We start from the raw sequence: 15659 nt of genomic DNA on the forward strand, positions 1-15659 counted from the left end.
TTCAAAAAGTTACCATTTTTTTAACATTTTTAGAAAATTGAATAAAAGATTCAAGGAATCTTTATTCAATTTTTATAATAGTTTATCACGTGTATATATTGATTATAATTTTTGTTAATTGCATTTTTAATTGGGTTGCTGTATTTTTGCAATATATAACATCCATATTTTTATGGGCATCTTTTTCTCAGCCACTTCGTTGGGCATTTTGCCTGTTGTGGCGTTGTATTTGTATTTGAATAGATTCTGATTAGTAGTGCTTTAGTTATATACCCAGTATATTATTATTAAATGTTCTAACCCTTATTGAATTCCAGCTGGAGCAATGGTATATTAATGTTTGTTTGACGCTAGATTAAATTTTTCGCGTTTTCTTTGAATCATGCTCAAAAACAGTACCGAATCTAAGAGAGGAATGATAATAACACGAAGGTACAAATGTAAACATGCATATTTTAGGTGTTAATGATAATTTTTCTCAATCGAAATGAAAAACACACACACACAAGTATGATCGCTAATCGAAAAAAGAAAGGAAAAAAAATGTGCGTGACAAATTTCTGCAAGCAAAATTCATGTTTTTTAATAACGAAAAACTTCAATTTTTATCATCTTTTCAATTTTCCTGAATAATCACACAGTCCACATGTAATTTTTTCTCTCATGTTGCTTCCCCCAGGTCAAGAGCCAATGATTTATAATGATGACAATATGTATCGTACAATACACAGTACTGTAGTTCCATACAATATTGGGCAAAAAGAAAAAAATCAAGTCGATTGCGTGCCGTTAGTTGTCGGAATACAGTACGGTGAAACAGCTGAAGTGCGAAAGTAGAACTTGCGTCCGGGAGGTAATCCCGGAATGGGTTCGGCTTTGAATCCCACGACAGCTTTGAGGTTCGAATCGCACTTGCCGTCTAAGTAGTTCTTGTAGTTGTCGCATTCTGTGCCGATGAACTCGCAGTTCTCGATGTTTATAGATGCAGTAAAGTAGTCTGTTGCGGCCATGTGATTGCATACGAAGTATGTTATAAAAAGTATTCCACCAGCTGGAAAAATGAATTCATCGATAAGGACGTGGATGAAATGAGTGGTATCAATTGGTAATAATGCATTATAATAAGTAATGGCAACAAAGTATAATGTGACCACTGAAAGATGGCCTCTGAACTTGTATGACATTCATCACGAAAGGAGAGGGTTCATTCTTCAGTAGGGAGAAATTGGGGAAAGTTTTTTTCAAGGAACAACCCTGGAGGTGTGTGTTCATTTCCCTTTCCCCCATTTCTCCCCATTGAAGAATGGACTCTATCTTTTCGTGACGAAGGTCCTACAAGATCAGAGGCCATCTTTCCGTGGTCACACTATAATAATATTTTTGATGAACAATGAGCAATGCTTCTGTTGCATCCCCGTCCCGCCTCTAAGGGCATCCGGGTAAATAATCTGTAGATTCAACGCTGCCATCCTTCTCATTACAAATCCGGGAGCACGAGTCGGAAATTAATCCTGAATCGAGTGCCGGCGGAGATAAAGTTCGGGGAGGGGGGGCACCCTCTCATTATCCGTCGTCTGGTTTCTTGCTATAGATACATATAGCCTTGGACCATCCAATCTATAGCACTACATAACGACATCGCTAGACTAAGTCTCACCCTACAACAGTAGGGTAAACCATCTCACGACCATAGGCGGAGAGAGACTTGAAACTCTAGGGGGCGGTAGCGGTCATTATTGCTGGGGGATGCATGATGATGATGATGTCAATTCATATATACACATATTCATTAGATCAGTCGACTCCATTTCTGACGCTGGGGGGGGGGGGCTCTCCGTATCTCCGCCCATGCTCACGAGAGTACGAACAATGAGTAAAAGCGATCAAAACGCATACCATTTTCCTTCTTGCACTTTGGCTGGTTATTACCACTGTTCGCGTAGAAGTCAATGTCAGCATATGGAGATAGGAATCCGAAACCTGAAATCATGAAAGCAAGATTTATACGATTTCATAAATAACACGACAGTATATTATATAAATAAATATATATAATATTCTACTACTTTTTTCACATCATAGCTCGGACAACAGGAATGCGCACGCGCACTCCTAGACGCATCAAATATTCTTCGTTTGGCATCTTCAGCGATATTTTGGAATGCGTTCATCCTACTTGGCTTGTAGTGTTGAAGAAGAAAAAAACTGAGGACACAGCTGAAATAACTTGGCGACATAAACCGATTCTTGCTAAGACAACGTTTTCTGGCAACCCGAGAAAAACCTTCCGTATTTATCCCTTACTACTTCTACAAGTACTCTAAAATTTACCCACACAAAGTAAGAGTCCTTAAAGAGAAAAGTTCACGTATTGTTCTCATGGAAAAACAGAACCAGCAGAATTCTTTGCGTGAAAGAATAACGAAATACTGAATAAGTGAAATACTGAATAAGTGAAATACTGAATAAGTGAAATACTGAATAAGTGAAATACTGAATAAGTGAAATACTGAATAAGTGAAATACTGAATAAGTGAAATTTTCACTTTATTCAGTGAAAGTTTATGGGAACTTTAATCTTCAAGTGCTCCGACGCAAAAATAATATGAGGCGTTTCTTTGTTCCCGTTCCGGGGGAGGAAGGAATTCCCACTGACATTCTTGTGTTTTTGGAACCACCAACACCCCCTATAGATAAGATCTTATCTATAGATATTATATATAAGGATGCTGGCTATTCGAGTTCTTAAACCAAACTGAAGTGCAAATGAGTTCAAAATTTCCACTTACCTTCCAATATAAAGTCTGCCGCTTGTGAGTGTATAGCATCTACGAATTGAGCATCCGTGCGTTCCAAGTGTACTTCCGGATCTGTTCCTTCGAACAACGGTGCGGCGGCGTCTAGTCCTGATGGAACGAAAGAAAAACAAAATTCATTAAAATGAAAATTTTCTCAGAGGTTGAAATTATAGTTAATGATGCAATAATAATCAAAATGAAAAGTTTTCATTCTTAGAGCGCTAACAGTTTTCGAATAACTCAAAACACTTTATATTTTTTTTAGAGTGCGTTAAACGTAATATACTAATTTTTGTGTGGAAAAGAGGAGATGGCTATATGAAGTAGTGGTTCTACATGGAGAGAAAATCTAACTATTCTAGAAGCATCAAAAAGAGTATCAGTTGGACTGTGACGAAAAAACAAGTGATGCCGGCGATTGCTCTTCAAATAATTCTGATTTTTTGTGGTGATGAACATGGTTTCTACGGGGAAAGTAGCAGGATTGGACGGCATTCCCGCGGAACTATCAAAAAAAAGTGGAGACACTGAACTTGTTAACAATATCTATAAGACGGGCAAATGGCCTGAAGTACATTGCACGACAGTTATCATACCAATACCAAAGAAACCCTCGGTTAAGAGATGCAATGAACACGGAACAATTAGTCTTATCAGTCACGCCTCGAAAGTACTACTCCATATCATATGGAAACGTATGGAAAACTGCATCAAAAAATACCTAGATCATTTGTAATTCGGCTTTAGGAAGAAATTGGCGACAAAAGAGATGCAGTGACAGCGTTAAGAGCGATCGATAGCCGAGCCGCTGAACACACGGTAGGAAGAAGGTTATACGTCTGTTTCATTGATTATGAGAAGGCGTACGATGGTGTCAACTGGAGCGAACTATTCCCACTATTACAAAGCATCGGATGTCCAGAAAAATTATTAAGCCTAATTCGTGACCTATATGTAAGACAAAAGGCAATTATAAGATTAGAAGAAGGCGACACAAACCAGCTCACATCTGTCGCTGCGTCCGACAAGGATGGCTACAATCACCAGGGTTACACAATGTCTTTTCGGAACTAATTTTAAATGAGGCTTTTGATGAATACAATGCAGGTATCCGAATATGGGGGCCGGATAGTGAAAACGATAAAGTTTACGGATGACAGCATGCCCGGCAACGTTGATGAGACTACTCTGGAGGATTGACTGCAATGTCCAGAAGTACGGGATGAAAATAAATATAAGCGAAACGTGTCAACATGGGCAAGAAAGCTCATCGCTTCACAACAAAAATCGAAGGTCAACAACTACAACAAGAAACATCGTTTAAATACTTGGTGGAGGGCTTGATCACGGAAGTTGGCTACTGCAGCAATGACATAAGATCAAGAATCGCTCTTGCTAAACAAGAATTCCGCGCTAAACAAGGACTGTTAACGAACAAGAAAACTTGCCGATTAAATTACGAAAACGCCTGATTAAGGTATATGGTCTACCGCACTATACGGATCAGAGACCTGGACCATAAACAAGAGACGCGAAACGATTGGAAGCGCTGGAGATGTGGTGCTGGAGGCACATGGAGCGCATAAGCTAGGCGTTGAAAAGATTAATTTCGCAAGTACTAACACAGGTTGCAGAGAGTCACCAAATCCTGGAAAGGATTAGATACAGACGCCTATGGTGGTTGGGACATGTTCTTCGTCACGGCGGATTGCTGCGAGATGTGATGGAAGGCCGGATTGAAGGGAAGGCTCAGGGAAAGGCTCAGGATCACCTGGATCTCAACGCTACTAAATAACGCAGAATGTACCAGTTGTAACCAACTAAAGAACAAAGACAGAGATGAGTGGCGGCTGCTCAAAACATGGGGACGAACCAGTCTTAGGACTGATGTACTATTGATGATGATGATGATGATGATGATGATGAACATGGTTTCAGATTCCACCAGGACATTGCTGTCATTGAGAAGGCGTATGAAGGGAGCCCGGCAATGTTAGAGACTACTGTTAAATAATCAAGAGAGACACTCCTGAGATACAATACAAACGGCAGGCCAAGAGCAGCACCCAACTTCAAATTGTAATAAATGTAGTTATTTATTATCTACTTTGGCCCATTTTCTGATATATATATATGTATATATATATATATAGTTTGTCATAAAAATTCGTAATAAATGTGTGGAAGATTGTTGAAAAATTCATCATGTAACCATGAATTGTGTATTCGGAAACATTATTGACATTAATGTCATTGCCCCATACCTCCAATTTTAAATACTGGAGTTAATGATTTCGCAATATGGTAATATTCTGCTCCCTTATGGTCATAGAAATAAATAAACTCATTTGAATGCATTTACAAAGACTTCATGAAAATTTGTTGAATAGTGTTATTAGCGCTATATCCAAGGTGTCATCACAGCCGAGGTCCTAATAACTAAGTTTGACTGTTTCCTGAGAAAAAAGTACTTACCGGTTATTCTACTTAAATTCTGAATCGACTGTCCAGCATAACCAGCCGCTTGAGCTCCAAGACTATGCCCGATTATATGAACCGAATCGGGAGTGATGTTCCGCTCTCTCTATAAGACAGGTAATAGAAAAATAAATTCGTTTATTATGAAATGAAATTTACACATTTGGAACTTATTAAATGGTCCAAAACGAGTCGAAACACGATTGATGTATTCAAAAGAATGCCTAATAACACCAAAAATATGAGGAATAAAAATAGAAATTATTTTCCTTAATTTTTCATAAATATCATTACCTGCAGGAACCTCACAATCTGACCGGTCTGAGCTCCAACCATACGAGAATTCGCTACTGCTTGGTTGTAATCGCCGTGATTACTATTCCACCAATCGACGATTATAACGTTATAATCTCCTTGTTCTAAAAGTTCATCTTTCATTACCTGAGGATTTCGAGAGAGAAACAGATAAACACTGCATTACCCTCATGTGGTTGCAACTTATGAAAATTTTTTTTCAAATCGTTAGATGGTGAAAATATTTCAATTTCAGAAAGTCAATATCTAACACAATAAAACCTCCCAAAACTTCTAAAAAATGCTAGTTTTCCCACCTCTTTTTTCAAGAATTGAACATGATGACTCTTATCATGGCACATGCTCCTCGTAAAAAGTACTCTGAGGTTATTTGAACAAAGCAAGGACCTTAGAGGAGGTATAAGGTATGTTATATCTCCTCTAAAAAATGGACACAGAAAAGTTAAATTGTTTCAATCCCTTCTTATTTTTGGACTTCCTCACTATACACATAGGAAATATGATGATTTTATTCGACTTTGGTCTATTTGAATTTTTTCATCCCATTAGGCACAGTTCGACGTGTGCAAGGCAAGTTGTATTAAAATTCTGGAATTATACCAGAGAATTTTTTTTCACGTAAAAACTGTGAATAATCGTGTTCTTATAACGGTAAGAGAAAAAAAGCGTTTTTGCTCAAGTTTTCAGTCCATAATTCTCGGGCCCATCAATGGCCCTTGCAGTTCAGTCATTCCCGAATAACTCAAAAAAATTGTGCTAAAAAACTTAAACTTTCTAATTAGTGAGAAAATATTGACGAATAGGCTACATACAACCATGGAAGTGATATAATATAAGGTGCTGAAAAAAATTTTGAGGGCAACCGAAAAACCACTATATCTTGAAAATTCGTTCTTGTATGTGCATAAAAATTTTAGAATGACAACTAGAAGTAAAACTAAACATTTTCCATTAAAAATAATTTTGATGAGCGCTGCACTTCTTAAGAAAAAAAAATTGTTGAAATCATAGTAAAGGTCAAAACCTGGAAAGAAGTATAAGAGCACAACACGCGTGGTTTCTGATGTCGAAGAAAGAAATTTGAATTTCTCTCATGTTGGTGCGACAGCAGAGACTGTTTCGATCAGTCACGTAATGGGAAATTATTATTATTTTCTGGAAGTTTTAAGATTCCAAAGACAAGAACATTGCTCACAGTGAAACTTCGATGCTTGGTCATGAAATGGCTGGCAGGGAAAATTTAAAGGTTTGAAGAGTGTCAGCAAAAGTTTCATTGATAGGCCCGAGAATTATGGACCGAAAGCTTGTGCAAAAACGATTTTTTTTCCTACCGTTCATCAGAAGAACACGATTATTCACAGTTTTTACGTGAAAAAAAATTCATTGGTGTAATTCCAGAATTTTAATACAACTTGTCTTGCACACGTCGAACTGTGCCTTATATGATTAAAAAATTTAAATAAAGTTTTGTAAAATATGTTTTATCAAACTTTCATAGCTTAATTCCTGCCTTAGAGAATTTACCGCTAAGAGAACAAAAATTCAAGTTCACGACTTGAGTTCGGTTCATCCGTAAATATTAGAACGAAACGCGATCTGAAAGACATGTCAATGTAGATAATGTAGAAATTTTTGAATAATTTTATAACCTGACACAGAGCACAATATGGAAATTCGCTTGTAACGAGAAGTCCGTTATAACAACAATTTTCATGCTGATTGTGAATTACTTTACCGCACACCAATTGCCAGCCATATATCGCCATACGGCAATTTCCAACCAGTGGAGTTGGGTGCGAAATGAAGCCGCCATCTATCGGTGGCCACGAGAAGGCTCGGCAGTCAAAGAACTTGTTTCTGATGTTCCTACCCGTATTCGAGCCCGAGGACCTTGGCGGCAGGCTTCATAGTGGAAGACGATCATCTTACCACTGCGTCACTCGGGTGATTGTGAATTGTGGTTATAACGGACTCTTCTACTGTAATTCTCTCGTAAGGGCTTCCCGAATACTTACCGAGAATTGATCAGTCCCGGTGAGAAAAGTCCAATAGCCAAAGATGAGGATTTTCGTATTCAGAGTCTCGTTGAATGGCGATCCTTGGAGCGATTCTTTCGTCGGCTTTAGACGATATCCGTCTTTCTTTTGGGTGCGCGTGAATAGCAAAAACTTGGTATCCATCTTTTCGGGACTCCAAGGAGCCGTAGTGACCGGTCGAACGGGAGGGTCGTAAAATGGAGGACCCGTATAGAAACATCCCAAGTCCTCGTAGCAATGGTTGCTGAATAAGCCTGATGGAAACAGATTTAAAAATACATGTGTTATACACATGTGATAACACACGGCACATATGATAAATCCGGTTATTATGTAAAAAACCAGTTGTTATTTATACATAATCACCGACTATTTTTGGTAATTTTGATGAACTTTACTGAATTAATCACTTTCACCAGATATGAATAATACCCAAGTGCCATTAGTAAACATGATAAATCGTACAGAATTCATCCCATTAGCCGGTTGTTATGCATAATCGTAGAGGTAAATATGATAAATCGTTTCCATTACGATGGTAAGATTTATTATACTGTGAAACCTCGCTGCAACGATATTCGTTATAATGACAAATCCCTCTACAATGATATTTTTCCTTATCATGAGATTATCGTTATATCGAGATTTCATTTAGATGACCGTACTTGTGAGTCTTAACTGGATATAATGAAATCTGATTTAATGAATGTTTATCGACTTCCCCGAAATAATTCCTGTAATAAACTCCTATTAGACGAATTCTGAAATCGGACCTCCATATAACGGACTCCTATTTCACAGATTTAAAGATTGCACCCCGAAAGAATGATCTCTCATTTGACAAATTGTATCATCCTACCCTGATATAATGAACTCCCATTTTACAATTTCGTTGATTTAAGGAATTGTTTCAAGCTTTTTTGAGTATACAGTCAGACCCCAACATAACAGACTCCAATTTAACGAACTCTAAAATCGGACTTGTTATATCGTGTCCGACTATATTTATGTTATTGTGATGTTATGTACTCATTATTATTATCATAATGTTAATACCCAATTGGGATTGTTTTTTCATATTTATCAAATTCACCAATTACACCTAGGGCAGGGTATACACCCTTTCCAGTTCATGGGCCAGATATTTGGTATTTTTGCCGCTTTGCGGGCCAGATTTTTTTCGGCTGTAAATGGCAACTTTTCTTGAATTTGACAATTTTTTTGGTTGTGACCCGTATTTTAGCGAATTAATTGCGGTTAGCGTAGGCATTCATCGTGTTTTGTGTATTTATACTTTTTCCATCGAAGCAGCTTTTGCGAGCCGGATGGAATCCCTTGGAGGGCCGAAAGTTATGTACTCCCTCCCCAGCACTAGTGCACTATGCATAATCACCGGTAGAAGCGATAAATTTTAAGTATTTATCAAATTTACCAAGTACGTTTGGGCATATAGGTTACGGTAAATATGATAAATGCAGTTATTATACAGAATAACCGGTTATTATGCATACTTACTAAGCATTTTGATAAATTTCCCTAAATTTATCACCTTTACCGGCGATCATGCATTGTACCCAGGTGTCGTTGGTAAATTTGATAAGTACTAAAAAATTATCGCTTTTACTAGCGACTATGCATAATACCCAAGCATTGGAGGAACATGATAAATCGTACTATGTAATCAATACATGATAATCCATACATGTATTGCATCATCATATCGGGAGTACGATAGTAAAATTTGTTACGATTATATCGGGGTCCGATATATTCATCACACATACTAGAGTCATTTGGAAGTTTTTCATATTTACCAAATTCACCAATTAAATTAGATAATTATACATAATCATACTGATTATGGACATACATTTCAATTATTTATTAAATTTACCAACGACACGGGTATTACGCATATTCTCCGGTAAAAGTGATAAATAACTAAATGAAACTTACCAAGACGATTGGTAAGTATACATAATAACCGACTATTATGTATAATAACTGATTTATCGCATTTACCGTAACATGTGCACAGGGCTGGAATTAGAGGGGGAGCAAGGGAGGCAACTGCCCCGGGCGGCAAATTTTAGGTGGACACATAGAACGCTTTTATAAAATTATCGAATTCTGAATTTCTGGGGGTGGCGGCAAAATAATGCAAAAATCCTAGTTACATATGTGCATAATCGCCGGTGGAAGCGATAAATGTATCAAACATACCCGGACGATCGGCGATTATGCATAATAACCGATTTATAACACTTTTATCGTAACACACACATATATTCAAATACGATAGGGGGAATCTATGAAATTGGAAAAAGGAAATTCCGGCCTCGGAAACTCACCTGGAAGATGGAATCCCTCGACAGTGTTTCCGGGGCCTCCGAATAAATTCATGGACTGACACAACCACAACAAAACTGTCACCATCGCGAATCTTTCCTTCAACATGATTAGTTGTGGAGCTGTTTCCTGGTTTCGATCCGAAGATATCGATTTTTATAACAGGATATTTTCTACAACTCATTCATTTAAAGAACAAAAGGTGGGTAGGCGTGACGAACTTTCGAGGAAATGAGCGTAACTTACGTACTTACGATTCGGTTCTTTTATGCGAAATCATGCTTTTGAACGAGATCAAAATATACCCCCCCCCCCACCGCGATATTTCCCAATGTACGCATATTACCTAGGTATATACGGAGAAAAATGAGAATTCCGCAAGCTGGGAACTCGTTAACTAAGAAAATAGCAAAAATTTACGGATCGTATCTGACAGTTATGAGGAAGAGATGAAGAGTTTTTTCAATGCTATTTGGGTTTTTTTTGGAGAATTTCTTGAAATCCTCCTGTCAACGATTTTGAACGTGCTGAAGCCGTGCTGTTTCGTTTTCGTGAAGCATCATCATTAACGAATAGAAGATCTAAAAATTCATGATCAACAAAATACATTGCTACACCACAACAAAACAACAATAAACACTATCACCATAATGAGAGTTACATTGTACGTGAAGGCTTTTAGGAAATGATATTCGTGATATCAGGGTTTTTTAGCATCCACAGTAAAATTTCTCGTAACGTCCAACCCTCAGATGCGGTCAAATAAAATTTCCCGTCCAAAAGCCTATGTAAATAATGTATTTTTTACTCCCTGTTTATAACGGTCACCCTCAGGTACAGCCACGGACAAGATTTTCATTATTCATGCCATTGAACTAAACCTCCCTGTAAGGACACCAATAGTGTCAATTTCGCTTCGAATTATGCTCACTAGATAGGCAGAAAATTTAAAAATTGATCAACATTTTTTTTATATTTGTACTTTTGAATGAAATTTTGGCTTCAAGTTTGTTAATGTTTGGCACCTCTGATGTCCATTTGGAATCTGAAATCATGTGTTGCAGGTTGTGTTCGTATAATTTACATTATTCCACGCTGTTTAATATGACCAGCTCCTGTAATCGTCACTCTCTCTATCGCAAAGAGGAAAAAGTCGATGTCTCGAATACATTGTAAACCTAAAATTCGAGTTCGTGCTCTGGCAAATGTATATATTCAATGCATTGATTAAATGCATTTTTCTATATACGAAATGACGGAAAGTCATTGGATTTTTAGTCTTTCAGCTAAAAATACATTTTGAAGGACCTACCAAGCTGCGATTCATCAGTTTTACCAAAAGATGTTAATTCAGTATGTAAACATTTTATATATTTTTTGTATGATTTTTTAATTTTTTGTATATTTTTTTGTATATTTTTTTTGTATATTTTTTGTATATTTTTTTGTATATTTTTTGTATATTTTTTTGTATATTTTTTTGTATATTTTTTGTATATTTTTTTTGTATATTTTTTTGTATATAATTTTTTTAATTTTTTATGTATATTTTTTTCGTATATAATTTTTTTAATTTCTTTTTGTATATTTTTTTGTAATTTCAATTTCGTATCTATACAATACTTATGTATTTTCATGACTTTAAACGCGTATGGGACTATTCAAGTATTACGCAAGCAGATTTTTAGCCATTTTTGACCCCCCCCCCCCCGTGTCATCAAAAGTCAGCAAATCCAACCCCCCCCCCCCCCCCCCGATGCTGACGTAATACTCGAATGACCGCCATCGAGTAACTCAAGGACTTTTTAACCCAAAACTTCCTATTTATTAAAAACGTCACGCGTTTTTATATATAAGTATCAATGCATTTTTGTAATTTAGTTTCAGATTTGTTTCCTTACCTCAGAGCCGCCCTCGGGACTGTGCGACAAGTGCAGTTACGACGGGCCCCCGTGCTTTGTGGGGCCTCGCACTCACAGTAAATAAGTTTATGGAATCTCATCTCAATTCTGACATTATGTCTTGCATTAAATCTGAATTTTTCTCTCATATAGAAATTTTTTCTACCGTTAATTCTATATTTTCATCAATTCTCAGGAATTATTTCTTTCATCAATTCTGGAAATACCTTTTCATCGATTCTGGAAATACCTTTTCATCGATTCTGGAAATACCTTTTCATCGATTCTGGAATTATTTTTTTCATCAATTCTGAAAATACCTTTTCATCGATTCTGGAATTATCTTTTTCATCAGTTCAGGAATTATCTTTTGTCAACAATTCTAGAATTATCTTGTCATCAGTTCTGGAATTACCTTTTCATCAATTCTGAATTTTTTTCTATCGCTTATTCTGTATTTTCATCAATTGAGGAAATATTTCTTTCATCAATTCAGGAATTATTTTTTTCATCATTTCTGAATTTTCATCAATTCCGGAATTATTTCTTTCATCAATTCCGGAATTATTTCTTTCATCAATTCTGGGATTATCTTTTCATCGCATCCGGAATTATTTTTTCATCGCTCCCGGAATTACCTTGTCATCAATTCTGGAATTATCTTTCCATCGCTCCCGGAATTACCTTGTCATCAGTTCTGAACTTTTTCTATCGTTAATTCTGTATTTTCATTAATTCCGGAATTATTATTTTTTCATCAATTCAAGAATTATTTCTAAAGTGAGTATTTTCAATATATTGATCAATGAATGTTCACCATATCAGTGTACCCCCTATTATCATAATAATATAACGAACTTATCAGATTATTTTAACGATACACGAAAAATGTATCTGTAAAATAGCCACGAAGTTAGTCACGCACGCATTAATTTGATCTATTAAAGCTGCCTTTTTTGTCGCTACTTATTTCGTGGTTGAAAGTTCTACCCATCCGTGGCAATGGCTAAAATTGACAATGGTCGGAAGAGCCTGGGGCGGTGCACGAAACGAAATGTAAGTTCTGTTTTAGAGTTGGGTGCTCAACGGCATGTGTATTATTGAAAATGAAAGTGCTACAGATATTGTTTGTTTTTTCTAGGAAAAAGCCCACGACATGTTTTTTGCGGTGATAATTTTCCTGCGTAAATGCCATCGCCATTTCTTTCTATTTTCGGTAAAATTAGTGGTGTTTTTCTTCGTTATTTATATCACGTGTATGTGAAGTTTATGCGTTCGAAAATACAGTAGAATCCGGACTATCCGACCTAATGTGGTTGATGGGCGGGCAGGAAAACGAAAAATCCGGATAGGCCTCAGTTCTAAAAATGCGCACTTCCAACCTTCACCCATACCATTAAAAACACTATTTTAATACCGAAAACCTCTTATTCATATTTTGCGACATATTTATACACAATGTAAATATTTGTTACGTACTGCATTGTACGTTTCAAAAATTGATTACGGGAAAAAAGGAAGTCAGAGAATATAAATATTGTTAAGAAAATTATGTAAATAGTTCATATTTATCATTGATTATGTAATTTTTCGCCTGTAAATAGTTATCTTATGAAAAAAAATGAAAATTAACGCATTCCAAATGCGTACGGGATAATGGCGCACTTCAGTAATACTGAAAAAGCTGACATGCATTTCATTTACGGAGCTGCAAACGGAAATACCACAGAGGCAGCACGAATGTACGGTGAGTGTTTTCCCCTAGAGGCGGTTGCCCAATCCGAAAACATTTGCGCGCTTGCATCGGCAGGCTGCGCGGAACGGGATCCTTGCTTGCTTTCTGGTCTGATGCCTTCCTTCACTGCTGTTCTTCTTCCATCATCGCTGCCTGTTGCGCTTTTGAGCAATTATTGTAAATTATTCATTGAAATTGTTTTTTAACGTATACGTTATTTTTGTGTTTTCTCCTCGTATCCTCGGTTTTACTGTGTTGTGCCCTGCAGCACGTTTGCATTTCATTTTAGACGCTGATGAAAATTGTTTTGTGTGTGTGTGTGTACTACTACCTCTTAAAGTTTTTCCTATCTTTTCTGAATCACCCTGTATATGACGAAATTTTTCTTCATTTAATCTATTTTTCGTACCATTCTGTTTCAGAGAACCAATGAATTTCTTAGTAGTTTTTACCAAGTTGTTCATATGTCAAGAAACTAATGAATGAAAATTTGCATCGTTTTTCATCATATTAAAACAGATTGTCACAAAATCCAAATGTTTCTCCACTGTTATTTTTATTTACTAGAATTATTCTAATGTCATCGTGAGGATGCAGGTTCGAACCCCATTGACGGAACAGCGGTGGTCAGCTGAAATTATTGTTCCGTGGTTTCCCAACTTCGGAGAGCGCGAAGGAGAGCTTCTTTTTTTTTTTTCATTTGAAAAAGTCTCTCGCAGAGAACAGGCAGATCTACAACACGATACTGCATGGAAATTCGGGTAATCGTCATTTTCACTTCAAAATTTGGAAGAGAGATGACAGCACAAAAATAACACGAATTAAATTAAGCATAACTACGACAACATAAATACGTTAGCGGTCACGCATATATACACACACACGCTCTACACGTTCCTGCATGTACCAATTATTCGTTTGTAATTACCCAGAGAAATGTTTTCGAGGTTGCATACACGGTGGGTAGTGGTGATAGTTGTTGTTTTAATTTATTTTTCAAAGGGAAAAAAAAGATGTCAGACTCGATCATATAACGCTTCAGAAATAGAGAAACTTTTCATCTAAATATCAAATTCTATGGAAGGATCTATTGAATAAATGGCAACAAAGGTGGGAGGACAACACAGAGCCCGATCGATCCACCTATAGCATCCTGCGACATGTAAAGCCTCGGATCCATAAATGGTCACGTGAGATGATAATGTTCGTAACGGGTGTTGGTCCGTTTCCGACTAACCTTCATAGGGTTATTATCATTATCAATTCCCAGTGATAAATGCGCATGTTTGGCCATAGGCACGCCTCTTCACTACACAACTCTATGCCCCAAGACAACGGCTTCCCACTTCAGAGAGCCAACTGAACATCTGCGAATACCTTCGCTTGAATGCATCCAGAAGCGGGAAGATTCGAAAAGTAAAATACGTAAACTGGTCCGCTTTCTAGAGCAGTACTCAAGCACTTTGTAAAACAAGTCTTTTACTGAACGCAAACGACGCTCAACTGAACAACGGTGGCGGCAGATGGTCAACACCTGCCGCTACGCATGTGCAGCGTTTTGCTTCGCCAGTGTTGCTAGGTCGGCCGTTCTGACTTCATTCACCGAACTTTATTGTCAGAGGTTGTATATCTTTCTCTAGATCGATAAACCGTTAGGTTTTTCTGGAGGCACCCGAGTCCCCAGGGACAATATGCTTATATCACTGAGTGTGACAGAGCCTCGGTGTCTGTCGGTTCCTATCACTATCATCTAAATATCATCATTGAATAATTCAAATCTCAAACATGATTTGTATAAATACTGTCATCAATCTTTGAAGAGAAATTTGAAAGATATTGCAACAATGAAATTGATGAGAACGAATTCTTGTGAAATCAGCTGCCCTTTTTCTTATAACATCAAATTTGTACTATCCAGAATTTTTATGATTTCTTTTTCCAGTTATATACTATAAGTCCGGTATATAAGTAACAAATTATTTGATGAAATATAAAGACTCGACTGTATTTTGCCATTAACTTATTCTATTTGCTATTCAAAGATCAG

At 36.9% G+C, this 15659-nt stretch overlaps 1 protein-coding gene across 1 annotated transcript; it reads right to left on the reverse strand.

Annotated features, from left to right (window-relative positions):
• Positions 1-557: 557 nt before the first annotated feature.
• Positions 558-10248, reverse strand: LOC149090157 (pancreatic triacylglycerol lipase-like). The gene is made up of 7 exons (XM_089232415.1): positions 9979-10248; positions 7607-7881; positions 5571-5717; positions 5274-5382; positions 2790-2906; positions 1897-1980; positions 558-1051 (listed from the first exon to the last, which is right to left on the reverse strand). Exons 1-7 carry the CDS (start codon positions 10082-10084, stop codon positions 771-773), a joined length of 1119 nt encoding a protein of 372 aa, XP_089088541.1. The 5' UTR covers positions 10085-10248; the 3' UTR covers positions 558-770.
• Between the last annotated feature and the right edge of the window lie 5411 nt (positions 10249-15659).

The sequence above is a fragment of the Pholcus phalangioides genome, unplaced genomic scaffold (assembly GCF_987345545.1).
Source record: "Pholcus phalangioides strain wild (caught in Gottingen) unplaced genomic scaffold, Ppha-v1.0 ptg000001l_1, whole genome shotgun sequence".
Lineage (NCBI taxonomy): Eukaryota > Metazoa > Arthropoda > Arachnida > Araneae > Pholcidae > Pholcus > Pholcus phalangioides.

Bases quoted from the DNA above. Each gene is read 5' to 3' on its own strand.
- LOC149090157 (XM_089232415.1), bottom strand. From the start codon at position 10,084: ATGTTGAAGGAAAGATTCGCGATGGTGACAGTTTTGTTGTGGTTGTGT. The intron at 5,718-7,606 runs GTAAGTATTCGG...CGAAATCCTCAG, and splicing joins CCGGGACTGATCAATTCTCG to GTAATGAAAGATGAACTTTT. The intron at 5,383-5,570 runs GTAATGATATTT...CCTGTCTTATAG, and splicing joins AGATTGTGAGGTTCCTGCAG to AGAGAGCGGAACATCACTCC.